At 36.9% G+C, this 16,358-nt stretch overlaps 1 protein-coding gene across 2 annotated transcripts; it reads right to left on the bottom strand.

Moving 5' to 3' along the window:
- Nucleotides 1–1,182: 1,182 nt before the first annotated feature.
- Nucleotides 1,183–15,589, bottom strand: LOC108101750 (dual oxidase maturation factor 1). Of its 2 annotated transcripts, none has more exons than XM_017206213.2 (8): nt 15,526–15,589; nt 12,243–12,376; nt 10,758–10,956; nt 10,014–10,071; nt 9,782–9,916; nt 2,832–3,263; nt 2,043–2,628; nt 1,183–1,809 (listed from the first exon to the last, which is right to left on the bottom strand). In XM_017206213.2, exons 3-8 carry the CDS (start codon nt 10,920–10,922, stop codon nt 1,767–1,769), a joined length of 1,419 nt encoding a protein of 472 aa, XP_017061702.1. In that variant the 5' UTR covers nt 10,923–10,956; nt 12,243–12,376; nt 15,526–15,589; the 3' UTR covers nt 1,183–1,766. The 2 variants fall into 2 exon arrangements, with proteins under 2 accessions (XP_017061702.1, XP_017061701.1); XM_017206212.2 differs by lacking the exon at nt 15,526–15,589 and adding an exon at nt 15,137–15,255.
- Nucleotides 15,590–16,358: the final 769 nt, after the last annotated feature.

Genomic DNA, 16,358 nt, shown 5'->3' with positions numbered 1-16,358 from the left:
AATTTAAAATTTAAACATAAATTTAGGAAACCCTACCTTCTTTTGACCTTTCTCACATCGTGTTCTTGAAAAAAAATGAGAAAAAGGGCCCGGAAAATGCCGAAGAGGTGGAGGAAAAAATGTCATAAATAAGAACGTTTGCAATTTGTTTATATTAAAATTGAGAGTCAAAAGGCATCCAAAGGTGGTGTTCTTGTATCCTGCGCCCAGATTCCCATTGCATTTGGCTCTGCCAACTGCTCCTACGGTGGTGCAGTATCGCCTGCTGTTTTGTGAATTATTCGCCTTCCGTTGCATGCGGCGGCATTTCCCAGTCCGAACCCAAGCGCAGACTACTGCACTGAAAAAAAAAACTATTCATACTTAAATTATTGTTTTCTATAAAAAATTAAATATATACATAAGGTCTCTTAGGAACCAACCAAGAGTTCAACCAAGATCTTCATCATAAAAGAATATAACATAAAATAATAATAAAATGTTTTATAGTTTAAAACCACTTCGCTACGTAAAGCGAATATTCCAGGAAGCAATTTGTCTTATTTTTATTACCAATTACTTTTTTTAACCTCTTTTATATATTTCTATAATCTTAATTTTCTCTGTGTAGCTGTTGCCGTTTCCAAGGCCCAAGTCCAAATAATAGCTTGACGCGCCTGGCTGCATATTTTTGAAGTCAGCGTAGATGCAGAATGCAGAGGGCCAAAAAAGAAAGGGAAAGAAAGCCAGTCCGCCCACAACTAACTGCGCTCGTTTTTGTAATAAAAATGTCATAAATCTTGATTCTTGAACTCTAAACCGAAAAGCGTGCGATAGCGACACAGGACATCGCTATACCCGTCTCGCTTGCTCTCTTACATCCTGTGGGTGGGCAATATAACTGTCTATTTATGCTCGCCTTGCATATGAAGTACATTTTATTTGTTTTTATTTATTTGCACTCGTTGGCAATGTTTTGTCCTGCCTTTTCTTAGCGACTCTGCAAAACAGAAGTCTCTGCTGAGATAATTGATTTATTTGACTAGTATAAGTGGAAATAAAATCTTGTTAGACGGGCTAAGAAGTGTACACTATGACCCAAAAAAAGGAGGGAAATTTGAAAAATAGACTAAAACTTGGTCTAAAAAAGGAAATTTACATATCTTAGAAAATCAGCCCACCGAATAATTAAACTTTGCAAGATTTAAGGTCGTCGTATTTTTTCCAATCTTATCGCTTTTAAACATTGTCAAGCTTAAAAATTAAACTTAATCAAATTTTACACATTTTGTTTGTCGACTTATTAGTTAAAGACACTGGCATTGAATTCATATTACAAATAATAAATTACTCATTAAACATAAACATCGGCTCCTTTGTCATAACTCACACTTCTGTGTTCTTCGTACTTATTTATCTGTGTCTGTTTTATGTGTGCATGTGTGGCAGGATTGTCTTATCACAATTTAACATCACTAAAACACATGTAAGCTTAAATTTGATTCATAGTTCGTGATTATACTGTTAGCTTAACATTTAAAATAATTTAATTAAAGTTATAGTTAAATTTAACATCGTTTTCATTATTGGTATTAGGTTAAAATTATTTGTTATGTCAATTATTAAATTTGTTCATCCTACGTCGTCTTGAATTTGTTTTGTTTAAATTAAGAAATTATCACAAATGGTTTTTGCTATTAAGTTGTGTTTTTAAATTATTTCCAATTAGTCAAGATGTAATTAAGCCCAATAAAAATGGTTGATTTTTATGGTTTGTCCAATGGCAATCACCAGTGATCCATGTCACGAATACGCTCCACCGGGGGATTTCTGTAAGATAAATCGTATTTAAATGTTAATAAAACTGCTGTAATTTAATACTGACTTATTAAAAATAGGTGATTTTGTGATATTTAATATGTATAATAAAAATATACGAGTGCAGAAAAAATACAAATTTTAACGATAAATTTTGTGTATGTTTTAAAGTATTAAAACAACAATATTACTATGTTTTCCCACTAATAATGAGAACGTGATTTTATGTAAAATTACGAACTTACGGCAACATTCGTGCCAAAGCATGCTTGTGCAGCGGGGAGATTTGCACGGCAGCCGAGGCGATGCTGGATCCCGAGTCCTGCGACATGGTGCGCTGCATATGATGCATGGGATGCTGCACCACCGGGCCACCCACGAACTGCAGCTGCTGCTGGTGGTGGTGCTGGTGCTGGTGGTGCTGCTGCAACGGATGCTGGTGCAGCGGATGCGTGTGCTGCTGCGCCAGTTGTTGTGACCTTCGGAAGGGATATCTCCAGGGACTCTTCGGTGCATCCGACTGGAATCCTTTGTTCTCCACTCCTCCACTGGTGGACACTCCGGCAGGACTATCGCGACGCGCTGCAGTGCCCGGTTGCATGTCACGAGCCTTTGAGCTGAGGCGGCGGAGGATTCGAGAACCCAGTCCTGGCGGGTCCTCCAAGCCACGACTGTTGCGCGGCTTGCGATACCGCACATCGCTGGACTCCTCCAGGATCACATGGCGATCATAGGGAGTGCCGTAGTAGACCTCCAGAACCGTGGAGAAGGTATGTGGCCAAACCAAGTCGATTATGGAGATCAGAACTCCCGCAATGAAGCAGAGAATACCTGAAAGACAAAATAGTTGATAGAAGAAAACGGTTAACATAAAACTATTTTACGTTTTTAAAATTAAATATCCAATTTCAGGTCAGTTGCTTTTCGTACTTTTACACTTTATTATTTTTTAAAACCTTCAATTATTGTTATTTATTTAAGCCTTTCCAATATAAATTTTGTTACTCAGAATAACTCGACACTTTTACACTCACCTGCCACCAAAACCAGCCAGTAGCACCAGCCAAAGTGGAACTCCAGTCGGCCGCCCTCGAGGTAAATGCACAACGGTCGCTTGGGCAGCAGGCAATGATAGCCCACCGTGGTGCAGACCAGCAGTGCACCGGTCAGGGCCTTCATATAGGCCCCGTACCGGGGAACGGCTATCAGCAGCAGGTTCATCAGCAGCCACGAGGCCAGCGATGCCCAGAGCATAATGCTCGCAAAGTATCCTGCCGCCCGGTACTGTCCGCCCCACGAAAAGCCTTCGCGGCCCAGACTGAAGTACTCGGCCACGGTCAGAATGGGAAAGGGCAGTCCGCGCTGGAGGGCGTGGCGATAGTTGGCGCTCATGTCGTTGGCACCTTCCCAGGTGAAGCGCTCGTTGTAGTCAATGTCGGGTGGGGTCCAGTTCCCAATGGGAATCGCTGAAAGCAGACAAAAAAAGGAGGGTAAATGAAATTAGATGCAGTTTGTAAGAGAACTAAAATTAAAAACTTTTAAAGGTATACCGCAAAAAATAAAAAATTAACTAATGATGCAGTTTGTTAGAGAATACAAATACAAACGTTTTGAGGTATGCCACTTCAAAATCGGATCAAAATTAGAAAAGTGATGGGCTTAGAAGTAGTGATTTTTGGTAAATATTCACCAAACCCATTTTTTTTTAATTTGGAAAGGGGTTGCATCATACAGACGGACAGACTTATAAATATAGTTTGATTCAGATTCTTTATGAGGTCTGAGGTGTCTCCTTCAATATAGCATATAAAAAACAACAACAATGAGTTTTTCAAAAAAACACAGGCACTTAGACGTGCCCAACTTCACCACCACATTGTAAAAGTGTCAGTCCTCTAACCATTTGACAGCCAGAACCTTTCATTGCAATCTAACAAATGCCAACTGGCAACACCTTCAAATTGCACTCGATCAAACAACCTTCACAGCAATTACAGGCAGAAAACTCACAAAAAAAATCGCAACGATCATTTCCTGTTGCAGCCGGAAATGTTTGTTGCAGTTGCGACTAAGCTCGCGCCACACTGCGTATGCGTAATATGTTGAATTCCACGTCGCTCCTCTCACCTGGCCAGCAATTCATTGTCAATGGCTTAAACGCGCTAACCTTACACAAGCGGACTCGAGTGAGCGGCTTAAAAGTGCAACACCAACAACGAATTCGCATAATCAATGTGCAACAAGTACTATTTTTTGTTTTTTTTTTTACTATTTGCATACTTTATTAAGATTCGTCAAAAATTTTTCCGGTTTACGGCGCACGCGCTTTTGGTCCGTTTTGCATTTTGTTTATTTATTTTGCCCACTCCTCGGCAAGTTTGAAAAAAAAAAGTGTGAGCGAGTGAGAAAAATGCTCAACAAATAGGCAAAATCATTTGCATAATTTATAGACAACTTTGCACACCTCTCGAGCGGCCAAACAACTTAACCATGTGATTCCGCGTTGGTTAATTCCATTATAAAACACAACAAGCTGATTTTACCAATGTTTGTATGTAGAACTATATGACGCATGGGAATATAGAAACTAAATTTGACTAATGGATATTTGTTTGGAATTTATTGTGAATGGAAGAGAAACTCAAATGTGGTTTCCTTTCAAAAATCCATAAAACAATAAAAGAGCATAATGCAAATTAAAGTCTCTGCCCACTATAATCCGCAGAATTGGCGACTTTTAATTCTAAAAGCTTTTCAAACATTTATGCAAAAGCCATTAATCTCTTTTTTCGCTTTGCTTTGAACAGCTAAAAGGGGTCTTCATCGACAAGAAATTTAAAATGATATATGATTGGTTTGGGTTGGAAACTGATCACGTTGCCATAGTGTCTGGCACAGAGTGACAATATATGCAAATCAACTTTAAGCCAAAAAGTAAACACAAGCTTAAGACCAAATTAAAAGTGGCCAAAGAATTTTAATTAAAAGCTTAAGAATTAATCATTGGAAATAAATAAAAGCTGCTAACTCAGCCAATACGGATTTTAATATAAACAACATTGAAACTCAGTCAACGGATTATATAAAACGAGTATAAACTAAAATTAAAAAATTCCAATAAGACTTACAAAACCGGAAGGTTAACTAGCTTGACATAGCTTTTTTATTTAAAAGTAAAGATTCTTAAAATATAATGTTTTCAAATACTTCCTTAAATTGGCGTTTAATTTGAGTTTATTTTCGTTTGGGCTTTACACGCTAAAAACTGAAAACCAATAATTTATACAAATATTCCCACGCTCCATACTATTATAAGACTTTACCTAACTAAATGACTCATGCGAGAAACGTAAGCCGGCAAGCGGTCTAAATTTGTGCCCAAAATTGACTGCCTCCATTCGAAGTGAGCTTACAAATTACAGACTCGGCGCCACGAGAAAAAAAAATGTAAATATATAACATAAATCGTCAAAAGTTGTCATATAATATATGCTTTGGGGCTTGGCCTTCGACTCGGTACAAGGTTTTGGCCTGGCCTCCGGTTTCCACCTCTCCACACTCGCCATCGCGATTAAAACTGCACCGAAAATGGCAACCCCGACCTAAGCCAAGTCTACGCACTGTCTACGCACATTGTGGATCGATGTTGGAGTCATTAAACTGACAATCGTTATGATTTCCCAGTTGCTGGTGACCGGACTGACTTGTTTCTCCGCGGGTCTCGCGAACGTGGAAATGCTGCAAGTTGAACCGGTTCAATTCACTTTGACCATTTGAAATGGTAATTGCTAAGCTCTTTTGATTTAAACGTGGTTTATGGCTGCCGTGATACTGATCTAACAAAGGTGGAAGTAAGAGTTGGTTGGTTCAAAAACACAAGCAATAAAGTCAAAGATTAGGTAAAGGGGTAATAAAATATTGACTCTGCACCCTGGATACAAAATAAGGGGCAAATCGATAAATAATCACGGAACTAAATCATTATTATCCATTACGAAACTTATATCTTAAAGACCATTGTTAAATTGGATTTTAAAGTTATTGCAATATAAAGATAAACTTTAAAAACTTTAGTTTATTTTAGTGCAATCATAAAATGTACACTCGAAATTATTAATGATTCCAAAAATCGGTTGAAAATATGTTTCCCATTATTTAATGGTTTTTTTTCCCCCCTTTCGATAAGCAAGTATCATTAAACCACTTGGTTCATTAACAACTTACAATGCCCCATTGTTGTTAGCACCCAGAACAAAAATAAACTTCCGCAAACTCCGAAACTTCTTCCACAGCATTTGAAACAACAATAGCAACATTAAAAAAATTACCATATCTACGTATACGAAATTGATGTTTCCCTACGTGATACTTGAGTTGGATGACGATGATGTTGGGTAGCTCGCGCTTAAGTATGGCCATCCGCAGCAGCCAGAAAAAAACATAAATAAATTTAAGCATTTTTATGCCTTTTCATAATTTTAAGTGATGATTATGCTGATTTTCGTGTTGACTTTGCACAGAGCGACGAGAGAAGTGCGGCGTTGATGGAGCCAAAAACAATTTGGAAGCAGTAGCGTCGCCAGCAGCAGCAGCAGCAAGAAAAAACCTAAATTAATCATGACTTTACAATAGACAAAGGCACACGACACACGAAAACACCGCATAGAGACAATGAATGAGCTGAACCGCTTTTTTTTCTAAATTGTTGGCTCCTCAACCCCATCAACCACAGCCATGTGTCTGCAGAAATAAATGAATGTTCCAATTCTGTCAGTTGTTCAAAGCACAACGCTAGAGCGAGCAGCTCATGTCCATCTCCATTAAGAAATAATATGTAATATTTGAAACCAATATGGAGAAGCAGTTCACAAAAGCATTAATTCTATTAAAAATAGAATTGTGTCGCAGATATCTAAATTAGAGGAATTAGAGCTTGTCTTGGGAGTGACATTAAAGGGTCAGTCACATATGTATAATAATTGTAGAGAGCGGTTGCGTGGGATTTTTGTTGTGTTCGAAATACACAATAGTTTATATATCATATAATGTTTAATACTCAAAATCTATTATTATGTACTCACCCACAGCGTACAAAAGACTGAGAACGGTTTCAAATGAAGCCACAGCTAACAATGCCAATCATAATTACCTATAACACCTGGTACCCTTAATTCCCTCCACTTCAATTGATATCTAAGCCCGCAAACGAGTTGGCTAAACGCCGCAGTTAATTGAGCTTACAGCACACACCCACAATTGACACAAATGATGGCAGTACACACATTTATCTCTAAATATACTTCAAACCATTCAACAGTCGAATAAATGCCAGACCGCAACGAAAAAAAAAAAAATGCAACACAAATGGAAGTGCATAAAAGTCATAATGATATGTAATTAAGTGCACAAAAGTCACCGCAGATTGGCCCAAAAAGTACAAAGTAAAGAGCGCATGGCATAACAAAAAGAAGGCTTAATAAAAATAAGTAATCATCATTATAAAATGATCATCATCATTGTGTTATTTCCAATCGTTAAATAACACAATTTCCAATCGTTAAATAACACAACGATATGGGCATCTGAATAAACCACTGGCACTCAAATTTTCAACACCCGAATTTGACATTTGCCTGACTTTGATTTGGCAATGGAAAATGCTTGAATTCCAATTGAAAAACCGCATCAAAAAGTAACTTTAAACCATACTCATAACGAGTGCAACAATTAAGTTGTCAGGCCAGACTAAGCCGTGTATCCAACTACCACTCACCAATTGACATGCGCAATTATCATATTCAAAATCGAAACTTATACCAGGAAAAAAAGCGTATGCCAAGCAAGAAATACTCGTAGAGCAGCAGCTGTCAACTTGAGGCAACATTTGCCCTTTTACCATGAAACTCGAACGAACGCCCACCAAATCCAACCAGCAACAATTGGGAATGAAAAACACGTGAAACACTTTTGGCAAACGTCATTCAATGGAAAATCGAGGGGTTAGGTTAGAAGGAGCTGGGAAAATGCTACCGAAATACCACTCTCACGGAGAAGGGGAAAAGGGGTAGGCACTCCACAAAATCTGTATTAGTCAAAACCAATATGGCAACCGACATAATGCCCTCAGCCAACAGTTGAAGAGGCAGCAGGGCAAATATATATTAATGCAAACCTATATGTGTACTTCCAAGAGTATCTGTACACAACTCTTAGTGTGTTTTACACTTGGAAAAACTCCTGTCTCTTAAACTCCTTAAATTAATTCTAAGTTTAGGTACATTTAAAACAAGTTTAAGACCAATAATATAGACATAATATAAAAATAAATATAATATTTATAAATATGACACCTCGAATAGTAGGAAATTATTGCTTTGAGCTAGATCTTTATAAGAATATTTTTCCAAAGGGATTTGTGTTCACAAAATACTAAGAGCCAACATTTGAATGAGACAACAATTTTTATCAATATTGAAGTTTGACTCGTGCAATCAAATAGGGCAACTTTAAGTTCAGTTTCAGTTTTCATTAAAAATGTTATTAAAAATCAGCAAATATATTTAAACCATACACGTAAGAGCCTCAATATCGAAGGCATTATAAGAACTAGTAAATATTTTATAAAACCAATTACTTTGCAGTCGAAGCCTCAGCCCATTTGCACTCAAAATATTTAGATTTCGATGCAGAAATTGGTTGGACTCGAAGGGCATCGTAAAGTTGAATCTCCCAATATTGCAAACAAAAAATTATTGCTACTGGGCCAAACAATAGCAACGGCTTCACCGCTTTTGCGCACACATGATTGTGACCGGATTGGCGGTAAGTGGAGGCAGAGGGTTAGGATTTGATAGGATTGGATGGCTCGGATTATTCGTGCTCGAGTTGACTTCAAACTGGCATTCCAATTGATTCAGCTGGGGTCTAAGGTAGCCTAGGCTCAAACACAAAAGCATTTCACCTTTTCGATGAGCCAAGTGAGCGAGTGAGTGAAACGGGCAAACAATCAAACGAGCCGGCGAATATATGTTTGGATAGATATATCGTATGTGTGTACAGAGGCCTCCTCCTCGTCGTCGTCGTAGTCGTCGAGCGTTTGCTATTGGAATCGAATATTTCCGCAGGTGTCGAGCTGAGCGCGAGTCGAGTGGCATTTCAATTTGTTGTTGCTGCTGTTGCCCGCTATTGTTGCCAAGAATCGTGACATGCAACTTGACTTGGCACTTGGCAGGAGCCAACAAACAAAGCGGCAGCAACAACCGCAGCTGACGTCACCGCCCACACTGCGTTTTTGTAGTCAAACAAAAAGTCGAACGGCACCGAAAATTATCGTAAAAAGATCTTCCTCGAGTTTTGAAATCAATTAGCCACTCAGGTTGTCCCTAAACTGCAACTGCTTCTAAAACAAGAAGCAATTTTTATTTGAATTAGTACATGCAGCAATTTTTTTTAATGAAAATTGCTCTATTGTTATTGTTAACGTTCGTGGTTTATCTCTTGTCGGGAATCGCCTTAAAAAACGGGGGCGTGCTCGACACTGACTCAAAAAACTCAAAAATCAACACACAAAACTGTGTACAAGTGGGTATTATTTTGCTTAACGAATATAAACTCAGTTGGACACCCATAAACGTAGAAAAAACATTTCAAAACTTATACAATCAACGATTTGGAGAAAGGGTGGACACAATTTGTTGGATGTATAATATAAATATTATAAATGCAACTTTTTATATATATAATAATAAATCCATTCATATATTTTTTTCACAAAATATCTTAGGTTCTGTATGTAACCGCTTGAAAATTCTTATAAATAATTCGAAACTAGCTTCATTTCAAACGAAAAATCCTCATCTAACTCACGAGCACCGCATCGGTGCCGCCGATATAATCAAATATGACAACCCATTCACCCATGGCAGAAGTACCTACTTGTTGGCGGATTGGATCGGGTTGGATTGGATTGGATTGGCAAACTTACCCGTCAGCGTAACATTGACATGCATGAGGCCAATGTGGGTGCCGATGCGCGCTGGGAGCTTCTCGCGTGAGAAGGCTTTGTACGGCGCGATGATGGTTGCATGTGCCACATGCCACGCGGATCCCAAGCGGGTGACTGTTGGATAAAGACGTGAAACGATTCCCAGGTTGAGCATTGTTGGTAGATGCAAATCAAATATAATATTGTGCTAATTGAAGGTCACTTTACTCACTTAGTATGACTAGACCCACAAAAAGGCTCAGTGTGACTGTCGAAAACGTTGTGAATTTCTGTGAATGAGAAGATATTTAAAATAAATTAAAATCAAATAAATGGCAAGACAATTACATTTAATGTCTGCCATGCTCTAATAAAGCCAACCAACCAACCAGTCGATGGAGACCAGATAGTCAGAAAAAGGGCGCGCCTATTGAAAACGGGTTTGCTTATGGGACTCTCATTAGAGGTTTATATGTACATTGCTTAGATTTATCTGACTTCTGTTGGAAACGTGCCGACGATTACGACGATGCCAAGCGGTTGGCACAATTCAATTAAACAGACCAGCCGGCAACAGCGTGAGAAAACTGAATTCAGTCGGACTAGTCGTCTATTATATAACATGGTAATAAATGCCCAATACCTTTTGCATATAGTTAAATATTTATTTACTTAATTGAACTAACGGGCTGTCTTGACATTTATGGCTAATATCTTAAATCAAACCAAGCTAGAACTGGCTTAGAAATATAGAACCGATGAAAGTTGAGTAATAACATTTTAATAACTTTATGAATTTTAAAAAGATGTTTCTAAAACAATGGTCGGGGAATGTAAGTGAAAGGTTAAATATTTTAACTTTTATAATAATTTTAATAAATAAAATATATTGTTAAAAATAAAATCAAACGAAATAACTTAAAATTTACCTTAATCATAAATTTTAATTTTAAAACATGAATAGTAATTTACATACTTGTTTTCTTACACCCGGAAATATGACTAAAAATGCAACATAGAATGTGGCAAATAGTACAGAGACGGCCACTATGGACACATCTCCGGTGACGGGTGTTCGATTTGAGAAGGAATACAGCGTTGGTCCCCCATCGTCTCGAAACGCGTCGAACCAGCCTTTCATGCTGGTCGCTGTTGCTGATGTCGGGGTTTGGGATCTACAAAAAAATTTAAATAAAAAAATAAGACAACACATGTAAATAATATGGCTGCAAAAAAACGGCGAAATTAATTTGATTGATATATCTGCGTGGATATTTTGCAAGAGCACTCAATTAAAAAGATTTGCATTGCAAAATTCATGCGAAACTCGGCACAACTGATCTCATCGCATCTTGCAGATAACGTGTATCTGCAATTCGTGACTAAGCTTTTAGGTAGCGGATACTTTAGCTTCAAGTGACAGGCAGCTCAATGAAAAATTAGTTTGGTAAACAGAAACAATATGCAAATTTATTTTAAAGTGCATTAAATATCGATCATACATACGTACATAACTACCCGGAAATGTAAAAGTCAAAATTGCTCAGTAATCTACACAACGTATGGAATTATGTTCTTCTAGAGTCTGAAACAAAGGAATTTAATTTGGCCGCTCTACAAAACTTTGTTTGAAGCTTGAAAAAATTCAACAAACCAGAAACGAGACCTAGAACCGGATCCAAAGACAAACAAATTAACAATAAAACGCTACGTCGAAATCTTAAGATGCCATGTGGGGGGCTTGAGCAATTAAGAAACCGAAACAGCAACTGAAACCGGGGAGAAACCATCATCAGCTCCGACTGCCGACTTCTGCTTCTGAGGCAATGACGTAGGCAAAAGTTATAATTAAGTGTCGATAAAATTGAATGACTTTAACACAATGGCAACGTGATCATAACTATTTTGTGAATACCCTATGAAACAGATATGCTAATGACCTAATGGCTGAAGCACATCCGTAAATATTTATTAAGAAGCTTTCATTTAAAATTTTGCGTTTTGTTTGTTTAAAAAAGTAAATTTAAAAAAAAATTGAAGTTACTTGCTTAAATAAAAGTTAAAATAAATTAATGTGCTTAGGAATTTATTTGTATGCTCTTTATACCTCTTTGTTTAAGGAGCATGAAAATTGCGCATACGCAACGTGAACGGCCACACGGATGTATGATTCCACTACCCTCAGATTACTTCAGCGGGGTTTTCCCACTCAGCACGAGTTCTGACTTGTGAAAGTTAAGAAGCCGGAGGCTTTGTGGGAACAAGGAATAAAAAAAAGAATTATACTCGATCGCTTAAGGCTATGGAGTTGGCAAGTTCCGCAATGATTTTATTGTTCCTATTTTTAAATTCGTTTGTTAAACCATTATTTCTTCATTAGCTGGCGTTTATTGCGGCAACAAATCATCTAACATTCATTTTAACATTCATTCTCATTCATCAAGTTTTAAAGTTCACTTACCAAACTTGTCAAGAAGAAACCGGCATACAAAATAATTGTTATTAACTTTTTGTGTTCACTTTTGTTGTTTTTTTTTTTTTATAATCCAATTTTGATGTCCAATTTATAGCTTTGAGTTAGCTGTTAAGCCAAATCTAAACAATCAAACAAATTTGCATTTATGATTAATGAATTAAATAATGAACCCAGACACAAATTTTGCAAAAACATCGATTAGGCTTGCTGAATAATTTAGTAGAAAAATATTCTTGTTTTCACAGCTGTGAACACTTATTTTATAATTTGTTTTTAAACGGTTTGATTTGATTGATTTATATATTTTTGATTTTTGATGTTTTCAAACGAGTTTTGTTATTTTGCATTTTAATTTTTATCATTCGTTTTGAATATAAATTTTTTTTTGTAAATTAATTTTTTTTTTGTCAGTCAATTTAGCTATGTTTTTTTTTTAAGCACTTCACCTTTTGTTTTTTAATTTTCGCGATTTTGTATTGTTTTTATTTTCTTAAACTCCTAAAAATGTTTGAACCAATTTTCAAACGAAAAAAAATGTTTTTCTTAGCAAATGCATTTTACTGTTGCTGACTGGCCGTTAGCACCCCCATTGATTCTACGGTTTTTGTTTTTGCTTGCGCTGCTGCTGTTGGCAGTCAACCGGTTTAACTAGTCAAGTCCGCCGCCGCCAGACTTTGCACATAAATTGCATTTTATTTTTTAAAACCCGGTAATAAATTGTTTCATTTATAATTAGAATTTTTCGCCAAGCTGACAGCCCATAAAAACTAAGCCAGCGTATGGAAAAGGTGCGAATACTATATATGAATATCGATTTGAGGGAGTTCTCGGTCTCTTTATTATATGTTGCTGTTTCTGCTGCTGGTTGACCTTCGCATATTTTTCGGACAGGAATTTGTAAGGCGCTATGATTCGCGTCGGTTTATTAGCTCAATTGGCCGCAAAAACAATTAATGTCGACGTCGACGCTGGACTTGGCACCAAAACGTAAAGCGCGACGCATTGCATGTGGAAATCTTCGGACACATTACGTTATTACGTTATAAGCGCAAAACAAAAGCGGCAAAAAACAATGGCAGAGCGACACCGAACAACAATCGGACAATGGGAAAAACAGACATTACAGTTACAAAACAAAACGGAAAATATGCGACCAAGCTGCACCCAAACGACGCCGCCGCACGGTGAAACAATATTTTGGTAGAGGTGTTTTTAGGAGATTCCCAATAAAATCTTTTTTGGGCATCTAATTTAAATAAAAAAAATAATACCTAGATAGGTTAACATGTCGTATAAGTAATTTGAAGATTATTCATCCGACACGTTAGCCATTTTAAATTCATTCTTAACAAATTACCGCTACTTTTAGCTTTGAAAAAATAGAACCTTTTTTGTTCAATAAGATCATAACTAAAACAAATTTTTCAATCTAGATTTGGTAGTAATAAAAGACATTTCAATGTTCCCACTGTCCAGCAATGCCCACAAAGCAAGTGACGCAGCATCAGCATCCAAGCACCGTAATGCAGCCCAGTTGCTGTGCGTGCTCTCACTCTCTCTTACTCTCTTTCCAGCTTCTCGTTTTCCCACATTCCCTCCCCCACTCTCTTCGGATAACTGCAGCTTTTATTTTCAAGTCCAACGAAAGTGAAATTGCTGCCGCTCCCCTTTCCGCTCAATATCTCTCTCGCTCTTGTCCGGCCCGGTGTGTTGAGGAAATGAAGCAAACATGAAATTGACATAATCAACACGCAGGCGAAGTCTCTGCAAATGTCTTTTGACGAGAAAGAGACAGCAAGAGCCCCACCAAGAGCTACAACAACAGGTTTCTGTGTCGCCTTGTTGCTTTTGCTTTCATTGGTGTGGTTGTAATGCACAAAAAGAAATAAGTTTAGGATATTATAATTATTGTTTTAGGTCAACATTTATATTAATAGGAAACATTCTAAAAAAAAATAAAAGCCCATATTCACTAATAAGTCAAAACAATATAATTTCAATTTTAATATCTTCCTATTTATATTTTTTTATGTGTGCGCTCTTGCTTTTGTTGCTGCTGGCGGCGTGTGTTCAATGAGCGCTGGTGCGTGTAAATATGTAAGAGTTGCCTTCAACCGGCTTTTTCGTGCAATTTTTTTTTTTTTTCGTTTTTCAGCTGTAGTTTGTGTTTTTATTTTTGCGCTGGTCAGTTTGATGTTGAATCATCTGGCCATATAGGAAATGAAACGGCAGATGAAGTAATCTCAGCTGCCCGTCATGAAAATTACAGAGTCAAAACGCATCACAAAAATCAACCTGATGCACACACGTCATACAAATCCGAAAACAACCGAAAGGGCAAAAGGTAAAACATAAAGCGGGAGAAATTACCAGCACGATTTTCCCGCTCCCTATCCACACTTGCTCCCTCACTCTTTCACCCTCCTGCAATAGCGGTTTTTTTAAGAAGATTCAAAGTTCTTTTTGTGCTTCATAAATTTTTATTTTTAGATTTCGGGTATAAGTTATGGCAACCATTTTGTTTGATTTCTGACACTTTTGGTTGGCTAAGAAAATTAATTAATTATATTCTTATTATTCACTCTATTTTTGTTTTGTTAGATTTTAGAAAATAATAATTGATTATTGGTCATTTTACACGAAAAAAAAATCAAGTTTATACTTTTATTTTTAGGTTTTGAAACCCCAAAAAGCATTCCTTTCTTGTCTAAAATATAGGTCTTGCTATTGGTTTTGATTCGGCAATATTTTTTTTAAACGTTGTACATATATAAACTTCTTTATTTTATTTGTTTGAAAGGTTTAATGCACTGAATATTTCGCACTTTTGATGTACAAAAATAAAATTGCAACATTTTATAACAACCAAGTTGATTTACTTTTTACGTTTATGGCAAAATTAGCTGGCTTTAATTGGCGGGGTTTTCAACACTTTTTAGTTGGTTTTATACTTTATTATTATTTATGCGAAAAACCATGAGAAGCAAAGCATAAATACAAATAACTAGATGAGCTTCAAACTTGATACCGTTATTTTTGTTATTATAACGCGGCTTTTGCGGTTTCTTTTTGTTTTGGCAAACTTATTTCGGTTTGAATTTTCGGTTTTTGATTTTTCTCCACTTTTACGAGCATGGGGTTTTGGTTTTGTGCTTGGCATAACACACAAAACAAAAGCAAACAAATAAAAACACAATTCGATTTCGTCTTCGCTGCCGTCCGTTGTTGTTGCCACTGATTAAAAAGCGCATGCGCGGCGGCGACTTACAAATAGGCGTCCGTTTCGAGAGTTGGCTGACGATCAACTGAGCGTTGGAGAGCAGTGAGCGCACGACAAAACCCCAGGCAAGAGCGCCACGAAGAGCGAAAGCTCCAAAATAAGTGGAGCTTTTTCAACGATCGATAATTACAGACTAAGTGAGTGTGAATTTATGAAGCAGTCAAGTCGAAAAGTCAGAAAATAAGAAAATCAGCAAACAAAAACCAGACAGGGAACTTGGGCTATATGCCCAGGGCTATTCCTGATCAGGGACCTTGTCCGACTCTAGGCTGCCACACTTTCGAACGGCAAACTGGTTCATCTTGGGCTTGGCCTCACACTATATTAACAATCGCGCAAAACAAATTATAAACTTTAATCAGCCGGTTGAGAACAGCTTAGCACCTGTCACGTGAAAATGTTAAAATACACACAGGTGTACTTAAAATAATATTAGTATTTGGGAGAGGTCCTGAAGAGATTATCCACATAATTTAATTGTTTTTGATTTTTCAACATGTGCATATAAAACATTTGATCACTATGGAAAATGTATAAAAATATGAAAAAAAAAAAGTTAATTATTATTGATTTAAACAATTTTTAAATTCCCAATAATAATTGTATAAACAATAATTAATGTAAACAACTAATACAACCAGTAAAACTAAATTAAGAACTCAAGTTCTAAAGCCTGCAGCATTCCACTTAACGAACCCCCACAGCACTTTTAATTTTTATTTTATTTGTTGCACCTGACAATCTGTTGATACTACTAATTGAATTAGCATCGAGACCCGTCTGGTAATTAAAATTTAATTTGCTAATTGAAGTTTTACTAG

Source organism: Drosophila ficusphila, unplaced genomic scaffold (assembly GCF_018152265.1).
Source record: "Drosophila ficusphila isolate 14025-0441.05 unplaced genomic scaffold, ASM1815226v1 contig_436, whole genome shotgun sequence".
NCBI lineage: Eukaryota > Metazoa > Arthropoda > Insecta > Diptera > Drosophilidae > Drosophila > Drosophila ficusphila.
This window is presented reverse-complemented; position numbering and strand designations above follow the sequence as displayed.

What these genes read in the sequence shown, in the direction of transcription:
- LOC108101750 (XM_017206213.2), bottom strand. Translation starts at nt 10,922, where the DNA reads ATGAAAGGCTGGTTCGACGCGTTTCGAGACGATGGGGGACCAACGCTG. An exon ending in TGTGGGTCTAGTCATACTAA is followed by an intron (nt 9,917 to 10,013) that starts GTGAGTAAAGTG and finishes TTTATCCAACAG; the next exon opens with TCACCCGCTTGGGATCCGCG. An exon ending in CTGGCTGGTTTTGGTGGCAG is followed by an intron (nt 2,629 to 2,831) that starts GTGAGTGTAAAA and finishes TTTGTCTTTCAG; the next exon opens with GTATTCTCTGCTTCATTGCG.